The sequence below is a fragment of the Uloborus diversus genome, chromosome 1, assembly GCF_026930045.1.
Source record: "Uloborus diversus isolate 005 chromosome 1, Udiv.v.3.1, whole genome shotgun sequence".
Lineage (NCBI taxonomy): Eukaryota > Metazoa > Arthropoda > Arachnida > Araneae > Uloboridae > Uloborus > Uloborus diversus.
In genome coordinates this window covers 259,987,363-260,005,681 of record NC_072731.1, presented here as the reverse complement: position 1 = coordinate 260,005,681, position 18,319 = coordinate 259,987,363, and the positions used below count along the sequence as shown (strand labels likewise).

Here is an 18,319-nt window from a genome sequence, read left to right as displayed (position 1 = left end):
TTATTAACTTTCGAGACATTCGAACCAAGATTTATTCCATTGAGGTATTTCAAACTTCATTATTCTCAAAATTTAAATTTGAATTGTAAATGGTTGCAGAAAATTATATATGCTTGAGCTTTTTTGTAAATTTTAATATGTTTAATTTTTTGCAACTACTCGGTATTGGCCGAGTATCTGATCAAAATTTGGCCGAGTACCGAGTACTCGGCATATTGGCCGAGTAGGCCGAGTACCGAGTAGTTACCGAGTACTCGGTACATCTCTAGTTTGAAGTCATTTAAACATTTGGAAACCCTACTTTTGCACACTTAGGGGAACATAGTAGAGAGCTTTTTTTTTTCTTTTTGTATGTTTGTACTATTTAATTAAATAAAGCGCACTTTTTTTTAGTGATCTTTGTTTTTGGTTTTTCATATTTTGGAAATTAGAAAACGAAAGAAAGCAGCGATTGTTTCTCACAATTATTACTGAACCAGGCAGTGCCGGTATTTTTGCTAGTATGTTCATATTTATTTATTTTAATTGCTAAACTTTGATTATTGAACTCCAGTCACCTTCCCATTCGGATGAAAATCATTTGTCTGTGGATTCACCTTTGTACAACGAAACTTCAGACATGGATACCTCGATGCCCGGAGACATCCACGATGATCTTTTCGGTCCACCCAATAAGAAACTGAAAGGCCCAGAGGTAGTTTCATCAAACTCTTCAGAGTCTCAAGGTAGGGTTGCTTGTTTCTGTTTTTAGAAACAGTTTGCTTCTAAATTCATGCATTTAGTGATAATGCGGTTATCAGATAAAAAATTTTCGATTGCGTTTGTTATAATGGAGCATTGTTTGAACTTTTTGAAGTAAATAAACAACTAATATAGATGAATGTGGGATAAAGAGAAATAGTTAAGATAACATACCTTTTTCAAAATGAAAAAATTTGAAACTTGTTTTGAAAATTCTAGTACTTAAAGAAAAACTATATATTTTCCATGAAAGTTGCATTGAACTATTATTTTTAATTTTTGGCAGTAAATTTGTACCGCCAAAAAATTTTCATTTTTTTTTTTTTTTTGCAAAGTGAAGATTAAAATATTTTTTTGATAAAATATTTTGTATTAGATTTTGAAAAATATTTTTCTTAAAATGATTGGAAAATTAAACAAAGAAATGAATAAATAGTAAAGCAAAAAATGAATACATAAGTAAATAAATTGATAAATGAAAAAAATAAAAGAGAATAAAATAGCGACTTTATCTTTGTATAATAGCAAAAAATATTTTTGCTGAACTGCAGAATATTACAATATGTGTATCAAATTTTGAGAATGACTCATATTGTTTTTTCCTTTGATCTTTAGACATTTTTTTTTTTTTTTTTTTTGTCAGGAATGAACTCTGTCTTCATGAACATAGTTAAAATATTGCTAGATAGGTGGCACTACAAACTAAAAATATTTTACCATTTCACTTCGCCCTACATCTTTTGACTATGCTTTTAATAGAAGGGGGTTGCAAGATGTGTTATTGATCAATTATATGTAGTATTAGAAAGGTAACTTTCATCTGCTGTAAAATTTTATTTGTATTGCTACTTTTTAGGAATTTTAAGTTTTATCAGACAACCTTGTTTGCTAGGTCCTAAACTTGTTTTTCAAACTCCTTAAAATATCCTTAACAACTTTGGGGAAAGAGTATCGGGCTACTTGTGCAAGAAGTTAAAATCTATACTTATGCTAAGCTTACTTTTTGTACAATTTAGCTTTTAAGTATGTATCATGGCGCTAATGTAAGTTATTTGATTTTCTTGATTTAATTTACGACAATTATGTAAAACATTTAAAAATGTGTTCTTTTCTTTTATTTTTTTAAAGAGTCCTCTGAAGAATCTCTTCAAACAATCACACAGCATTCTCCTTGTTTGTCCCGATCTTCGTCACCTGTTATGTCTTCTCCTTCACCGACAAATTCTACCGATGAAATGGATCCCGTGAAAAAGGTACTCATTTCTTTATAAGAATTTTTCCACATTGAAAAAAATAACTTTGTATAATAAAGGTTATTTGATGAATTCCTTTTAAAAGTGTATGGAATTTTCTTCCAGAAAAAAATTATTATTATTATTATTTTACATTTTTTAAAAGTACTTAAATTTTCTTATTTTTGTTGTACTTAAAACCTTAGATACGTAAATACCTAATTAAGTGACATGCATTCCAGCTCAACTCAAAAAGTGAGTTAAAATTTAATTGCAATATAGAATTCTTAGAAAGTTTCATTGCAGAATGTATTATTATTTCAAAAATCTCTTGCATAGCTGACTATTTTATTTATTTATTTATTTATTTATTTTTTTTTTTTTTGCATTTGGTTTATAAATACAAGTTTTTCTGTCAAAAATGCTTTACACTTGAATATATTGCACTATTTGTAAGAAAATCCTTTCCTAGTGTAACTCTTTTTCTAGTTTTTCTAATTAGCATGTCTTAAGGACTGTTGAATCCAGAGTTCAGGGTTCGTACGGGTCATAGAAATCCTGGAAAGTCATGGAAAATAATAAGCGAATTTCAGACCTGGAAAAGTCATGGAAAATTGAAATTTTCATTCAAAGTCATGGAAATTAATTTAAAGTCATGAAAATATGTCTTGTCCAAAGAGAAAGTATCAGTTATTAAAAGAGCATTAGAAATATTGAGTGACTCATCAGTATTGCACAAAAAAAACTATTAAAACTGAAAATTTAAATGATCCCAAAAATAAATTTAAATTTTGAAATCTCATTGCATCTACTTATGTAGCAGCCGCACCTCTTCTTTTGCAATGTGATTTTACTGCTTGAACATCACTCATTTTGAATTTATCATTATTTTCCACACTTCATGTATTTTATATTCTGTAGTAGCAATCTTGCACGTACTAAAATACTGTCAAGTTATGTGGATGATTGAACGCACTAGAAAAGCCACTTTTGAAATACATTTATTGAAACTTAGTAATGACTCATTCAACCTTTGTCCCATTCATCATTGTTCTGCCTGTTTACAAAAATTATTATACATTAAAGCATAATTATATTTCATTCACTGTATTTTTAATTTACTTAAATTTATGTGATGAAGATTTTTTTTCAATCACAAGAAAGTGCTTCCATGAGGTAGTGGCATTCACGTAGAAGTTTTGCTAATGCTCATTTTTAAAAATTGGCAAAATTGATATTAAATAGTACTGTTTTCTTCCTGTAACAAGTTCATGAAAACTTTTATGAAGTCATGAAAAAGTCTTGGAAAAGTCATGGAATTTTTACATCCAAAAAGAGTATGAACCCTGAGGGTTGATTGAAAAACTTTCTGGGAACACGAAATCTCAATGCATGATTTCACGTCCCTACCTGAACTGGTAGGACTCAAATAAATCTTAATTGACACCCATCAACAGACATTCTCACCTCTTTTCCAACTGAAAGTCTTTTTGAGAAACCTGGATTGAGTGCTGTGGATTCATCAGTTTTCTTTGAGCAACATGAAAGAGAAGGAATAATAAATATCACCAATAGTGGCTTCTTGGCAGAGTTCTGACCTGGAGATGGGGAAAGAAATTACTAGGGAGGTCTGGTTTCATTCAGAAATATTTTTACAATGATTTGAGGCAGTGAGAAGCAAAGGGATGCAAGTAGCAAAATTAAAAATTTGGAGATAACCAGCACAAATTGGTAGGTGAACCCCTCCTCTGTCATGGGGCAAGAGATGGTACTAGTAGCCCTGATAGGTGCTGCTGTACAGCATGATTTAGGGAAAAAAATGAAAGCCTACCTAGGCAGTTACCTTTAAACGTGTTTTACTCTAAACTTGAAAATGTCCACTTACATCCCTTTGCTTCTCACTGCCTCATTTGTGATAGCCATATAAATTTATGAAATTTGTTAGGAGGGAATATTTCCCAAATGGGGTCATTAAAAAATTTTTGTGAAACTATCTCTTGAAAAAACTCTTTGGCTTTTCGAAATTCCACTGTAGTTAACATTTATACAGTGCATACGTCTAATACTAGGAAAGTATTGAGTATTAAAGGGATTTTTTTTTAAAAGAAAAAGATCTTTAGAACTTTCAAAACATTCAGTGTAATATAATTTAATATTCTTATTTATTTATTGTTTATTTTTAGCCCTGTGCATCAGTGTCCTCTGTAGTTCCAATTTCACTTTCCATTACAGTGGTTCAAACAACAGTAAGTAACCAATTTTTAATCTATACTTTTGAAACATTTTTTTTTTCTTTGCATGAGTCAAGCAGAATGTCCAAAAATTCTCTATTTTAATTTTAATACCTATGCAGGGGCAAACTAATAGGGTGGTCATGAGACCTCCCTAAAAGTTTCCTTTTTCAACCAAATTTGTCTGACAATTCAACAAATTTTTAAATTTGGAGACAGTATTGAAATATTACAACTTATTATTATTATTGCCGCCTAAAGTCTCTTTTTGTTTGATGTAGGTGTATGAGTATGCTTGTATTTTATTATTTGTTAAAATTTGAAATTTTTTTGGTAAATTGAGCATTTTCTACCTACCAAAAATTTAAATTTGAGGTGCCTCTACACCTATGGTGTTCTTATACTCAATTTGTTGGAGTATGCTTCCAATAAGCCCATTGTTAGTTTTTGCTCAATAAAATAGATACAATTTGATAATTAGTTCAATGAACAGCTTTTTTTATGCTTCACCATTTACTTGTTCAAATTTGGTAAATTAATAAAAATTAGATTTTTGCCCACTCCCAAGATTTGGAAAAGTTATCCTATATTCTTATTCATTTATGTTTCAAGGTAACCTGTGTTGCCAACAGCTTAGTAAAACTAATTTATTTTGGTGGTTTTCTTAACTTCAAATCATGTCTCCCTTTCAGGCTCCCAGTCAAAGTATCGTACCTCCAATAACGATACGCTCCGTTTCTGTAATTCGCTCCAACAGTGGTAAAAAGAACTCTGGCAGGAATGATGGAGTGAATTTAGAACGTTCATATCAGATATGCAAAGCAGCTCTAGAGTCCACCGAGAAAGAGGATGTAACTTGCGAAAAAGTGTCGCCAGAACCCACAGTACTGCAAGCAGACGATCATCCGTCACCCATGGTAACCTCACCCGTTGCTTCTTTAGAAAGTTCTGTTTCAGATGCTCAGATGGAGGAAGAATCCTGTGAAAACCAGGTACCAGAACTTTCCAGTCCAGTTACCGAAGCAGATACGCCCGAATCTCCTTCGAGCCAGTTTCTTTTAACCACCTGTGTGCCGTCTGCTTCCCCTACCTCTACACTTGCTCCAGACTCTCCCCCCATTAACACACTAGAAACCCCTAACCCATGCTTGCAAAATGACGTCGAAGTACCCGAAGTTCTGTCTGATGACACCGTAAAAGATGGCAGCCCTGCCCCCGAGGCAGATTTAGACTCCGGCAATGCCGATCAATTGCCCGAATCCATGGACGTAAAAGAAGCGGAAACTCTTTCGAATATGTCATCCACTGATCAGCTCGTATCCGTTTCACCCACTCCGTCGCCTTTGTTGTCTGCAGAAACGGAAGATCCTGTGTCATGCCGGGAATCGACCAAAAGTCCGGAATCGAATTCTTTGACCATGGCTGAAACCGTGTCTGAAACTGACTGTTTACCGGTTAAGGAGGATACCACTCCAGAAGAGAACTGCGTCGAAACTGCTGATTTGGCTGATAATCCGGTGATGGCTGAGCCGGCGGAATCGTGCGATTCTAAAAAGGATGCAGCGGAAAATAACGCCAGTGCAGACAACTTTGTTTTACAAAATGATTTGAGTTTGGCTTCTGAATGTCTTGATTCCGATTCGTCGAGCATGCAGCAGCAACCATTTAATGCTTTTGAATCATCTAGCAATGAGCAGCAATTTAATGTAAGTTTAATATTTACTTATGGCATTGGTTTTTCTTTTTTTTTTTCTTAAATTTCTCTCTCATAACCTGCTTTTATAATGCTTTTTAATTTTGCTTGCTGGCGTATACTAATTTTCTTTAGGGGATAAGTGTTGAAAGTTTTAAGAAATTGAATAAATAAGAATTGTATTGCAATGCATAATGGAAATATTAGGATGAATTGATTCTTGAAATATCTTTGATAGTTAGAGTTTTGTTTCATCAACTTTTAATTCCGACAAGCATTTAAAAATTATAAAAAATAAAAATAATAAAAGACGCCAGTCCTGAGAGGTGTACAGATTAAGGTTCTAAAAAATGTCATGTCATTTTTACTAGAGCTTTATAGTGAGCTGCACACAGATCAGTTCTTTTGTTTATCTAATCTTGAATACCTTTATTTTAAAAATTAATTACACACTGTAAAGAATTTTTATTTACATTTTAGAAAAATCTGTTTCTTAGCAAATATTTCTAGGATTACAATGTAAAAATCTGAAAAATTATTTTCACCTCAATACTGTTTAGCACTATAAAATACTGCTACAAGGAATAATGAAAACAATATGCAAACCGTACATGTAAACATAAAACAAAAAATAGAATTGTATAGTGACCAGTATTAGTGTGTTACTTCTATTTTATTTTGAAAAACTTATGGAATACTTCAATTATATCTATCTGCCAACGCCAATTTTAGGTAATAAGTAAGTATATGCATATACTCAGGTTTCAGGTTCATATAATGCATAAAATGTTGGTGATGGTGGTGTCGAGTCCACGGGAAGAACTATATAAATCCATGTGTCTGCAAAACACAGTCGGCCAGCTCCTTGATGTTGCCAAAGCTATTCTGCCGTGTGCAGGTAAGCGGCAGTATCTGCAGAAATGAGTTTCCGAGATATTTGAAGAAGCACATTTTGGATTCAATACTAACAATAGGAAAATGTTGGAACTTGACGTCTTTTTTGCGGCTTTTTTCAGCAGAACCCAAATAAGGGAGTTTGTACAATAAAGATAACGTATAATAGACGACAAAAATGCAGAGAAAGAAAAAACGAAATATTTGCAGTTACGGCCCTTTACCTGCACACGGCAGTACAGACTGATGTCTTTTGGAGAGAATTCCCCAAGCAGGCCAGAGATCTTAAAATGGCAGGACACTCAAAAATGAGTGAGACAGAGTGAATGGGACATCATCACAGTTACTGCAGGGGCGGTAGGTTCTATTTCCATCTCTCTGGATCTGCATGCCTCTAAAGTGACCGGTTCTAAGGCGGGTGATACTTTTGGTAATGTCTCTATTTGCATTTATTTCACATATCAGCCAGTCTTTTGTTTTGATGGCGTTTTCTCTTAAATGGAACTTGGCGATCGCATTAACATCATTATGAGAGACCTTGACGGAAATTTCATTATTGAGATTTCTCCCTTCCTTGGCAAGTTGGTCTATCTCTTCATTTCCAGGGATGCCTACATGCGCGGGTATCCACTAGAGATGAGTTCGGGCTCATTTTTGAGAGCCCGAGCCTGAAAATTTGTAACCGAGCCCGCCTGAGCCCAGGTAATATTGTCTCGGACCAAAATCTGAGCCCGAAGAAAACTTTCTTATGTCAAAAACCGAGCCTTCTACAGTCTGACATGATCTCTCTCTCTGTTAATGAAATATGTTAGGTCAAATGTTCTTCATTAACAGAAGTTCCTAAATTTGCTCAAAATGCTGCACTTCAAATGCATTAATTATTGTATTACACATTGCAATAGCAATCGCAAAAAAACATAATTAAGCGTTATTTTCTGTTTTTTTGGGGGGGGAGGGGGATTAAATTTTCACATTGATTAAACTGATTTAAATGTTCCTTTCATTTTCTCACAGTAGGAAAATGTTTATTTGCTTTGAATTTGTTTGGAGATTGACCATTGAACATCTTAGATTGAGTCCGAGCCAGTTTCGGGCCCGAGCTGAAACCGTCTCATCTCTAGTATCCACTGCAGTATACATATCTTGTTTAGTTAGTTAATTTCTTCCAATTGATGTTGGATGTCATGGGTTAGCCTCAATTGACATTTATGTAATGCTTCTAAGGCAGCTTTGGAGTCGCAAAAGATGACTGGACCACTGGCTCTGTCGTTGTCATTGAGCGAGATGTAATTATGCAATGCGTTGTATATTGCTTTAAGCTCACCGGTAAAATTTGAGACGATGGAACCTGTGCTAAATGAATGGTTCATAATAATGCCCTTGGGTAGTACAAAATGGACGCCCGCACTTTCTTTTCAAAGAGTTTCGTCAGCTGCGCCAACGGGGCAATTCCACTTCAAATCAATAAAAAACATAAGTTTTTGACCTCGCCAATTTCCGATTTTAACGACGATTGGTGTGAGAGACACATATGACAAGATAAGTAATCCTGCCAATTTTTAGAATTCTACCTTAAAAATTTTACAAAATACAGCGCTGTTAAAAATCTGAAAAAGTACGAAATAAAAACGAAAAGTTGTGATATGCAAATGACTGTAACTTCTCTCCTAATTGTAGTACAATAAAAATTCAAAAGCCATTGTAAAGCTATGCAACAGAGTTTTGTATTGATATAAAACATGTCTCTGTCACGACAGATCTAAGTTTCAAGGTCATTCACTGTGAATTTTGACCTTGAATATCTCAAAACATGCCCCTTTAGATTTTTACCAAAAAATATATTTTTTAGCTCTAACACTATTCTTCCACTGCACCAAAACTTAGACTGGGATCGCAATGGCAGGGTACTGAAAACAAATCAGGAATGTTCACATGTTTTACATTGTAGAATTCCATATGTCAGGTTAGTCACCTTGACCTCCGCACCATTTCCGATTTTAATGAAATTTCGTTTGAAAGACACATATGACAAGATAAGTGATTCTGCCAATTTTCAGAACTCTACTTGAAAAAATTTACAAAATACAGGCCTATTGAAAACTTAAAAAGTGCAAAATAAATGGAAAGTTGTGACATGCAAATGACTGCAACTTCTATCCTAATTACAGTAGAATAGAAATTCAAAAACCATTGCAAAGATAAAAAAATAGAGATTTCAATTGATATAAACATGACTTTCTCACCACAGGTTTAAGTTTCAAGGTTATTTATTCACTGAGATTTTTGACCTTGAATATCTCAAAACACACCCAAGATTTTATTTCAAGATTTGTTGCTATTCTAGCTCAAATTTAAGAAACCTGTCGATTTGTCAAAATATGCATACTTTATAAAGATTATGCTCCCCCCCCCGAAAAGAAACAATATTAGGACAGAAATAATGTAATACACCTAACAAAAATGTGTAAACATACCTTCTTTTTTTGCAGTCCCTTGCCATTGCGGTTCCAGCCTACGTTTTGGTGTAGTGGAAGAACAGTGTTGGAGCTATAAAATATATTTTTTTGAAGAAATTCTAAGGGGGATTTTGAGATATTCAAGGTCAAAAATCACTGAATGACCTTGAAACTTAGACCTGTCATGAGATAGCCATGTTTTATATCAATAGAAAGCTCTGTTCTTTACCTTTTCAATGGTTTTTGAATTTATATTCTACTATAATTAGGATAAAAGTTACAATCATTTGCATGTCTCGTAGCCCTCATTTGACCCCTTTAAAGTGAGGTCTTGAAAATTAATAAGTACAGCAAAACCTCATTAATATTATATTAAATTTGCAGAACAATGCCAATTCTGAATTTCAGAATTTTCCAGATTTTAGAGATGTTATTAAAAAAGCAGTCTTTATGGCAGTTTAATTCCCATATGGGGAAAGAAAAACACCACTCAAATTGACAAATTAAATAATCAAATAGGAATAATGCAAAAAAATGCATGCGGGCTGAAATTGACAGATCAAAACATAGCATTATTAAAATTTTGGCTTCATTTCAAGAATTTTAACTGCATTTCGTGAGAAATGTGGACATTGAATGCAGAAAAGTCTTCAAAACATAATTAGATTAAATTTGGAAAAATGTCCAGATTTTAGAGGTTTTCGAATTTTGGCTGTCCAGATTTTCGAGGCTCAATCCCTAGTCTTTCTCTCTTTTAACTAATTTAAAAACTTCTTAAACATTTTCCAACCCAGCTGTAATTAGTTAAACACTTTTCTGTTTGTAGAATTGCTTTTTAACTTTTAATGGTTATGATATTTTTATGTTTTTTAACTTCTTGATGCTTATTTCCTACTGACTCAAAATGTTTTTCCCTTTTCCATACAGGCTATTAGAGTCTGGAAAATGCTCTATTCTCCTGACATTGAATGGATTGCGCCATTTAATGTTCTGTGGTGTATAGAAGCACAGGATAAAATAAGCCAACAAAATGATTAAACTATCAGACTTTTATGTTAGCTTATTTTCATATTTTCATCTCATTAACTGTCTAAATATGCTGTAAAAAAAAAATTCCTATCTAAATGACACCGTTTTTGTGATGAATTTCTTTCATTTATGGATGATGTACTTAACCTAATTTTTCACTCTCAGAACTCTCAAGTTGTTGATGAAGATAGCACAATCATTTTGAGTTTGCCTCCCAGTGAAGAAGAAGCTGCGAACCCCGATACATCAGTCGTATTAGCAGAAGAAAGCCTGCCCGAAAAAGAGTTAAAAATTGATGACACAGACGACGATAACAAGCTTTCCGTTGCAGAAGATTCAAATATTTCCGGTGACAGCTCCGAGTTTTCCGCAGCAGAGGCCAAAGAAATGGTTTGTGAAGACGTAGGCAACTCAAAAGAGAGCCTAGAAGAGGATAACCAATCCAAGAATGACCTATCGCAACCTATCTCCGACACACAGTCTTTGTCTCCGAAGTGTTCTAACGATGAAACTTTTTCTGAGACGGATGCAACTGACAAACCGGCTGAGCTCCCTCGACCCTTGAGCGCTCCTTCGAACCTTCCTCCTGTACATACAAATCCGATAGCCGAAGTAAGTTCCCTGAAGAGGCCGGCAAGTGTTCAGTCTTACTACAGAAGAGCAAAAGTCACCCCCATCGTTTACATTGATTCTCCGGAAAGTGACGATACCAGGTCGGAAAGTGATAAGATAGAGTGTATTCCCACCCCTTCACCTCAAAGCTCGGACAACGCGTCCGTTTCCTGCTCGTCCGAAAGCTTACCGATGACCTCCCGATCCCCCAACGACAAAGACAGCTCATCCGATAAGAGTTCACGTTCGGGAAATCGCTCCGTAGCGAGCTCCGGCGACCGGACATTGGATTGCAATAAAAACGTGTCGTCGCCGCTGCAAGTCTCCGCTTCTCCGAACATCATCGCGGTGAGTAGGTCTGCATCGACTCCGTCTGCCTCATCCCTGACGTGCATACCTCTTGTGGCTCATCGTCCGTCATCCAATCCCGATTTCGAATCCGGAGCGACTCCGCAGACGAGACTTCCGGAACATCCGCAAGCCACCAATCCCGTCTCTCTACCGGAAGGCTGCACGGGCGGAACTGGCGGCAGTCTACCTAGTCAGGCGGTTTCGGTGGTACCGGCGACGACTCAACTCCCCATCGCTTCGGGCGGGATCATGTTCCCGTCTGCGAACGGACTCTCGAACATTGTCGGCACCCCCGCGGGGGACACTCCCCCCCGGTCGCTGTTGCAGTCGAGCCCCGTGATCAACGGCGCGTCTTCGGGAATCGAGGGAGCGATCACCCACTCATTAGGTGATAGTGGCGGTGGAAACGGCTCTTCAGGTAATAATGGAAATAACTGTGCTTGTAATCTCAAAGCCATGGTTATGTGTCTTAAATGCGGGGCGTTCTGCCACGACGACTGCATCGGGCCGTCTCGACTCTGTGTCACGTGTCTGATACGGTGACCCCACTCATGTACATAATTTTTTTTTTCAATGACATTTTCTAACGTTTTCTGTTGTATTTATCATATGGCCTTTGTTTATAGAAATGTAGATTATTGGCTTTGTAAAAAAAAAAAAATATTGTGTGCAGGGTTGGCAAGTTTCTGCCGAGGCGGTTAAAACCACTGGTAGAAACCGGTTAAAACCGGCATGGCAAAAACCACTTTCTGCCACATTTGCGGCAGAAACCGGCAAAAAGTCACAGAATGCCAAAAAATTAATTTTTGACATACAATAGAAAATGAATGGAAAATATAATTGTTAACCAAAGCACAATTTAACTACAATATTATGTGTAATTCAAAATCAAATGTTACATTGTTTGAACCCCGCCGTTGCCTCTTAGAAAAGTTGGTTTCAAAAATCTAAAGTTTCTCAATTTATTATGCACAAATGAGAAACTTTAGAATATTCCTGCAACAGAAAAGGTAGCAGGTAACGCATCAAGGAACAAGCAATGTTTGAAACTTTCATCGGTTGCATATTTTTTTAAACTGGTCCACCTTGTAGTAACTGGGTAGTGGTAAAAGACAGAGAAAAGTGAGTTTCAAGAAATGGGACCAATTTGTTTTACAAAGCTGTGACATTAGGTACAAAACTAGGTTAATATTAGCAAGTAAAATTCTTTCACTTTCTTCTTGAAGCACAGGAATTACAATCAGTAATGCCTGTTTAATTCTGTATGTCACTCCTCTTTCCAATATATGGTTTTCCATCTTTTGTTAGATTAATTCAAATATTACGAGTGTCTGCAATTGAAAAGTTCCCTTTCTAAACTAAATCAAGGTTACTAGCATGAGATTTTATTTTTTACAATGATTAAATAAAATTTAATTTTTTAGTTTACTTAAACTAATATCATTTAGTAAATTAGTTATCATTTGGTAACTAGTTACTTGAGTTATTAAAGACGCTTTTAAGTTTTTGCCAGTTTCTGCCGGTTTTTACCGGTTATAACCAGTTTCTGCCACTGGCACGGCAAAAACTAGTTTCTGCCGGCAGAAAGCCAGCCCTGATTGTGTGTGCTTGTGTGATTAAGAAGTTCACAAATTATTGATAGATATTCACATGGAGCATAACTCTTAAAGATGTTATTCACTTGAAGTATTTCGAATTCTTTAAAATAGGTTTATCCTCTTTCTGATATGGAAATTGCTGTGTATTTTTCACGTTAAATGCACCAGCATCAAATCTTTGTATTGAAATTTGATTGTTTTCTTTTCTTGATATTGTTGTTATTTAAGCCTTGTTATGCCTCAAAAGCCCTTTAAAAAAAAGAAAAAAAAAAGTCTAAAGATTTGTTTCTGAAATTGTGCTATTTACCACAATTCTGCATTATTATTATTATTATTATTATCATTATTATTATTATTATTATTATTTTTTTTTTTTTGAAACCATTGAATGGTTTCATTAACTTTTTGGAAGAAAAAAAAAACCCAAACAAACACTGTTTTTTCATCTAGACTTGAAAAATATTTAGTTTTTGAAATTTTGTTACGTATGTCTTTGGTATTGCTCACCTCTTTTTTATAAATATTTGAACTTTTAGCTATAAAAGATGAGTAATTATATCCTTAGAATTGCAATTTGTTGTTTTTTGAGAGCATATTATTTTGCCCTAGCCCTCAAGGGCTCCCATGCCGTTAAAATCAAATAAGCCAACCAACCAGCATATTAATTATTATGCATCAATTTTGTATTTTGGCATTTAATGTCCAATTTTGTTGTCTCTGAAGAAATTCTGACATTTTTTGTGTTACTTTATATAGCTCTAAAATTAATTCATTTTATTTTGGCCCATTAAATTTTTAATTTTATAATTTGATTTTTTAGAGGTGTAACTTATTTTTACCAACATAAATACATAACCATTTCTGTACTTTAGCTTAAGATGTGAAAATCGTCATTCACACAATAAATATGCATCCATGCTTGGGAACCATAATAAAAACATGGAATCAGGAGATAATAGAAAAATAATTTCAAAATGTTTTTGCCATTAAAATGTCATGAAACATACCAGTAAAATCACTACAGTTATTTTCAATATGTATAATAAGGAGGAGGAAATAAGTTAAACCGATTATTTAATACTGTAATTGTAGTCAGATTAATCTTTTGTTATGTGATCCTTGCTTTCTCACGATGTTTCCCTTTCTCATCAGCAGACTACTGACCAAAGTTTAGGCTAGACAAGAATTTCTTTTGGAAAATGTCAAAGTTCCAATATGCATCTAGAAGTTGATGATAATTGTAAACAACATTACATTTCAATATTAAAGCAAATGATTTTTTTCAGAGAAACACTTTAGTTTTACTACTAAGATGTTTTCTTTTGGCATTTGATTGAAATGCCTTTTTTTATATAGGACAATTTTTTCTTGTTCTTGCCAGCTTTGGCAAAAATGTGAAACCCTAGAAAATACTCTATCAATATTATTCAAAGTAAACTGGTGTAAAATGTATCATATTACCATGACATAGAAGTTTTTTTTTTTTTTTTTTTGAAATATCAGTTTTACTTAATGCAAATTATTTCCCACAATGCCATGTTCAATAATTAGTGTCTTATCCCTATATTCGTCAAGAAGCTACCGTATTATCCAGCATTATCTGGCATATAAAGGCCATAATGCAAAGCATGCATGTGTTACGAAATTTGTTCTCTTAAAGTAAACTATTATAATGAACTGTATATTGTTCAATATTTTCAGCTAATTAGAGTTCATATAAGCATTTAATCATTTTACAAAGCATGCTGTGTTTCTAAGAGTTTTCAAAATATTCATACCAATCATTGTTTAATGAGTTAAATAATTTTTTTAAATGTTTATTCATATTTAAAATGAGGCTCCCAACAGACAAAGAATAAGTGACTATTTACAAAGAAATTTTCTTTATTTAAGCTTTCTTTGTTAGTGATATGAGTGCTATCTGCAATATTTTCTTTCCAATAATTTAATCAATAAAGAAAATGCTTTTATTATTGTTCATACTTTGCGTGAGATCATTTTCACTCTCTGCTCCTTTTAACAAAAAAAAAAAAAAAAAAAAACCAGCAGCTTTAGCAGTTAGAAATTGTTGTGGCAGGATTTTTTTTTTTTTTTCTTTTTCATTTCTTAATTATTATCTTGACATGATATGTAGCAGGGGTGGCCAACAGATTCATCAGAGAATGATTTGTTTCATATACCTGAGCAATCAAACAGTTATTTTAGCGTACATTGATTTCTTTAATTAGGTTATGCGAATGAATTGATTTCATTTGCATAACATTGTTGGTGCATTCACACACAAAAGGTTATTTAAGATACTCCTGCTGGTTCACAATATATCTATAGAAAATGGGGTCTAAGTTGATCTCTTTGCATAGTACTCATTGTACACAACTGCATGCATAGTGATCATTGTTAGTTTGCTTTCATGTGTTGTTTAATAATAATTAGGCTGCAAAACATTTGTTTTTAAATATTTAACTCTTATTTCTCCTCTCACCAAATTACAAAAAAAAAAGAAATGGTAAATTGTGACACATTTATCAACATCATATAAAGTTTATCTTAATTACCAGTAGGTTGTCCACCCCTGATATATAGCTTATATTTTGCTACCTTTTTTTAAAATTTATTTATTATTATTTTTTTGGAAAATAATAAAATTAATTGACTCATATATATTTTAAAGAAATGTTTACTTAGTGCATTTTTTGTCAGAAAGAGAGAAACCTTCCAAATAAGTTGGTTGTGGTTTGAGACTTTAAGCAATAACATTAGTGATAACCTTACATTCTGTGCAAATAAATAAATAAATTAAATAAATAAATAAATAAATAAAAATAGGGCATTAAATGATAGAATGATCTTTTCACATGATATTTTAAAGAAATATTTACTTAGTGCATTTTTTGTCAGAAAGAGAGAAACCTTACAAATAAGTTGGTTTTGGTTTGAGACCTTAAGCAATAACCTTAGTGATAACCTTACATTCTGTGCAAAAAAAAATGAATAAATAAATAAATAGGGCATTAAATGATAGAATGATCTTTTCACATGATATTTTAAAGAAATATTTACTTAGTGCATTTTTTGTCAGAAAGAGAGAAACCTTACAAATAAGTTGGTTTTGGTTTGAGACCTTAAGCAATAACCTTAGTGATAACCTTACATTCTGTTCAAAAAAAGAAAGAAAGAAAATAGGCATTAAATGATAGAGTAATAATGTACTTAACAATCTTTTTTATTAAATTTCCAATCCTTATAAATTTTGTATTTGATATTTTTTTAATCAGTTACTTGCAAATCCTAGCATTATAATTTTTTTGCTGTCGGTTTTCTACGTAAAAAATCCCTGGCAAATATAAATTCTCTAAAGATTATATAACATAGAATATATTAAGTCTTAATAATTACTCATTTTTATGCATTAAAATACTGTGTACTGGTCAGTGATGTTCCCATCTAATTTTCTGAGGGTATACTCCCAGTAATCCATTACGCACAATATGTGTATGCGATCATATTCGTAATATGTCATTATAGGAAAATTTTTGAAGCTTGAGGGTATACGCTATATGTCTAAAAAATATTTGAGAGTATACGGCATATATGAAGTATACCCTATGGGAACACCACTGGTACTGGTATTAAGGCACTTGAAAAAATGTTTTTTATTATTGTAAAATGTGCATGATTTTTTTTTTTCGTGTTTCGGTGTTTCACAAATAACTTTTTGCATGGAATTTTCTTTGATTCCTTTTTATAGAATGTGTGAATGAAATGTATGTAAATAATAGACTAACTGTGGAAAACTCGACGCTGACTTATAATGAAATGGTTCCCAGCATATAAAGTCTATCAAATCATCAAGTTATTAGTATTTTCTTCTAGACTTAGAGAACTGAACGGATATTTGAACTATTCCTCCCTTACCTTTTCTTTTTTTTTTTTTAATACAGTAACCCTCACTTATAAAATCATTGGATTATATAAAAATCAACTGCTTTTTAAAATCAGATCTGGAAGAATAGAATCATTAACATAATAAAACCATCCTTTAATGAACTAATTATTGCCCTTTGAAAAATGTAGATTTTGGGACAGGGTTGGCAAAAACCCGGGGTTTTTTAAAAAAGCCCATGGACCCAGGGTTTTTTGGGTTTTTTTAAATAAAACCCAAAAAAACCCAACTAAAGCTGAGTTTTTTTAAAGAAATGTGGGTTTTTTGTCTTTTTTTAGGGGAAAGGTGGGGTACTCGTAGCATATTGTAGCATAAGTATATGGACAAAGCACAAAAATTGTCTTGATAAAAAAGCTGGAAAATTCATCGTTTTCTGAAGAAAGGTATAAAAGATGACAAAATTCAAGAATGGTGAAGTTTCAGATTTTTTTAGTTCCATGATTACCAACAGTTAAGGCAAAGTTACTTCTTGAGTGATAAAATCTATTGTTTATTTGTTCGTTTTTAATTTCGACATTTTTTTTTTGTATTTTACTTTATTGTATTTCATTTTGTTATGCAAAACTACTGTAGAACTTCAAGTAGTTAAAATCCCTTTTTACTGAATTCCAGCTTAATCAAGACATTTCTTTGAATTTTATGTTGCCTGTTTTTCTATTTCTGTGTACAGAGTAAGAAATATTAAACTTTTTCGTAAGATAATGAAAATACTGTACATCCTATTCCGTTTTCTGTCCGACCATTTGTAAAACCTGTTAATTTCTAAAAAATATACCTTGTTTATTCGAGTTTTGTGACGTGTTGGTTTGCAGAAAATAATTCACATGAGAGCCTTTTAGCTAAAGTAGTATCCTTTGTACAATCTGCAAATATTGATAAAATCTGACGTGACAGGACTTAGTCAAGATAATTTGAGCTCCTTTATTGACCAGTTGAAGGAAAAAAGTTAAATATATTTATTTAAAATCGTTGAAGCATTTTTTAATGCCTTTAAGAGTTAAGAAATACTATTAAAGTTCAAAATTCATTTTTTATGTCCATTGCCTATTGTGAAGAAGAAATAAAAAAGAAGTTTAAATTGTAAAAGTATTTAAATTAATTATTTTTAAAAAAAACGTTCTCAGAAAATTTTAAACCCAAAAGTGGGCTAAATAATGGGTTTTTTTAAATGGGTTTTTTCAAAAAAACCCATTGGGTCCAACCCAATTGTGTCCAATCCGGCCAACCCTGTTTTGGGAAGCATATGTTAAAAATGAAAAACTACAGTTATGATGTGTTCAAAATTGCAACAAACATAATCAGTTTTAAAGTTATGTTTCACCGAGGCGTGAAGGAATTGGTCTCGGAAGACGAGAAAATCACAGTGCCATAATTCGCCCTAGATAAAATAATAATAGATGTTACTAAAATTTTTTATGTCATATGGTCAGTCTTGCATAATATAGACAAACGGCATTCGCAGAAAATTTTTGGCTCTGCAGAAATTTTTTTCTAACTGCAAATGTTAATTTTTAAAAAAAATTAAGGCTATTTTTAAAA

At 33.1% G+C, this 18,319-nt stretch overlaps 1 protein-coding gene across 1 annotated transcript in view; it reads left to right on the top strand.

Annotated features, from left to right (window-relative positions):
• The window catches only part of LOC129220358 (polycomb protein Asx-like), a 40,418-nt gene extending 28,636 nt beyond the window's left edge, over positions 1-11,782 (top strand). The window contains exons 13-16 of the mRNA XM_054854769.1: positions 554-694; positions 4,157-4,219; positions 4,897-5,910; positions 10,442-11,782. Of these exons, the coding sequence (XP_054710744.1) occupies positions 554-694; positions 4,157-4,219; positions 4,897-5,910; positions 10,442-11,782 (2,559 nt within the window). The remainder of the gene's footprint in view (positions 1-553; positions 695-4,156; positions 4,220-4,896; positions 5,911-10,441) is intronic.
• Positions 11,783-18,319: the final 6,537 nt, after the last annotated feature.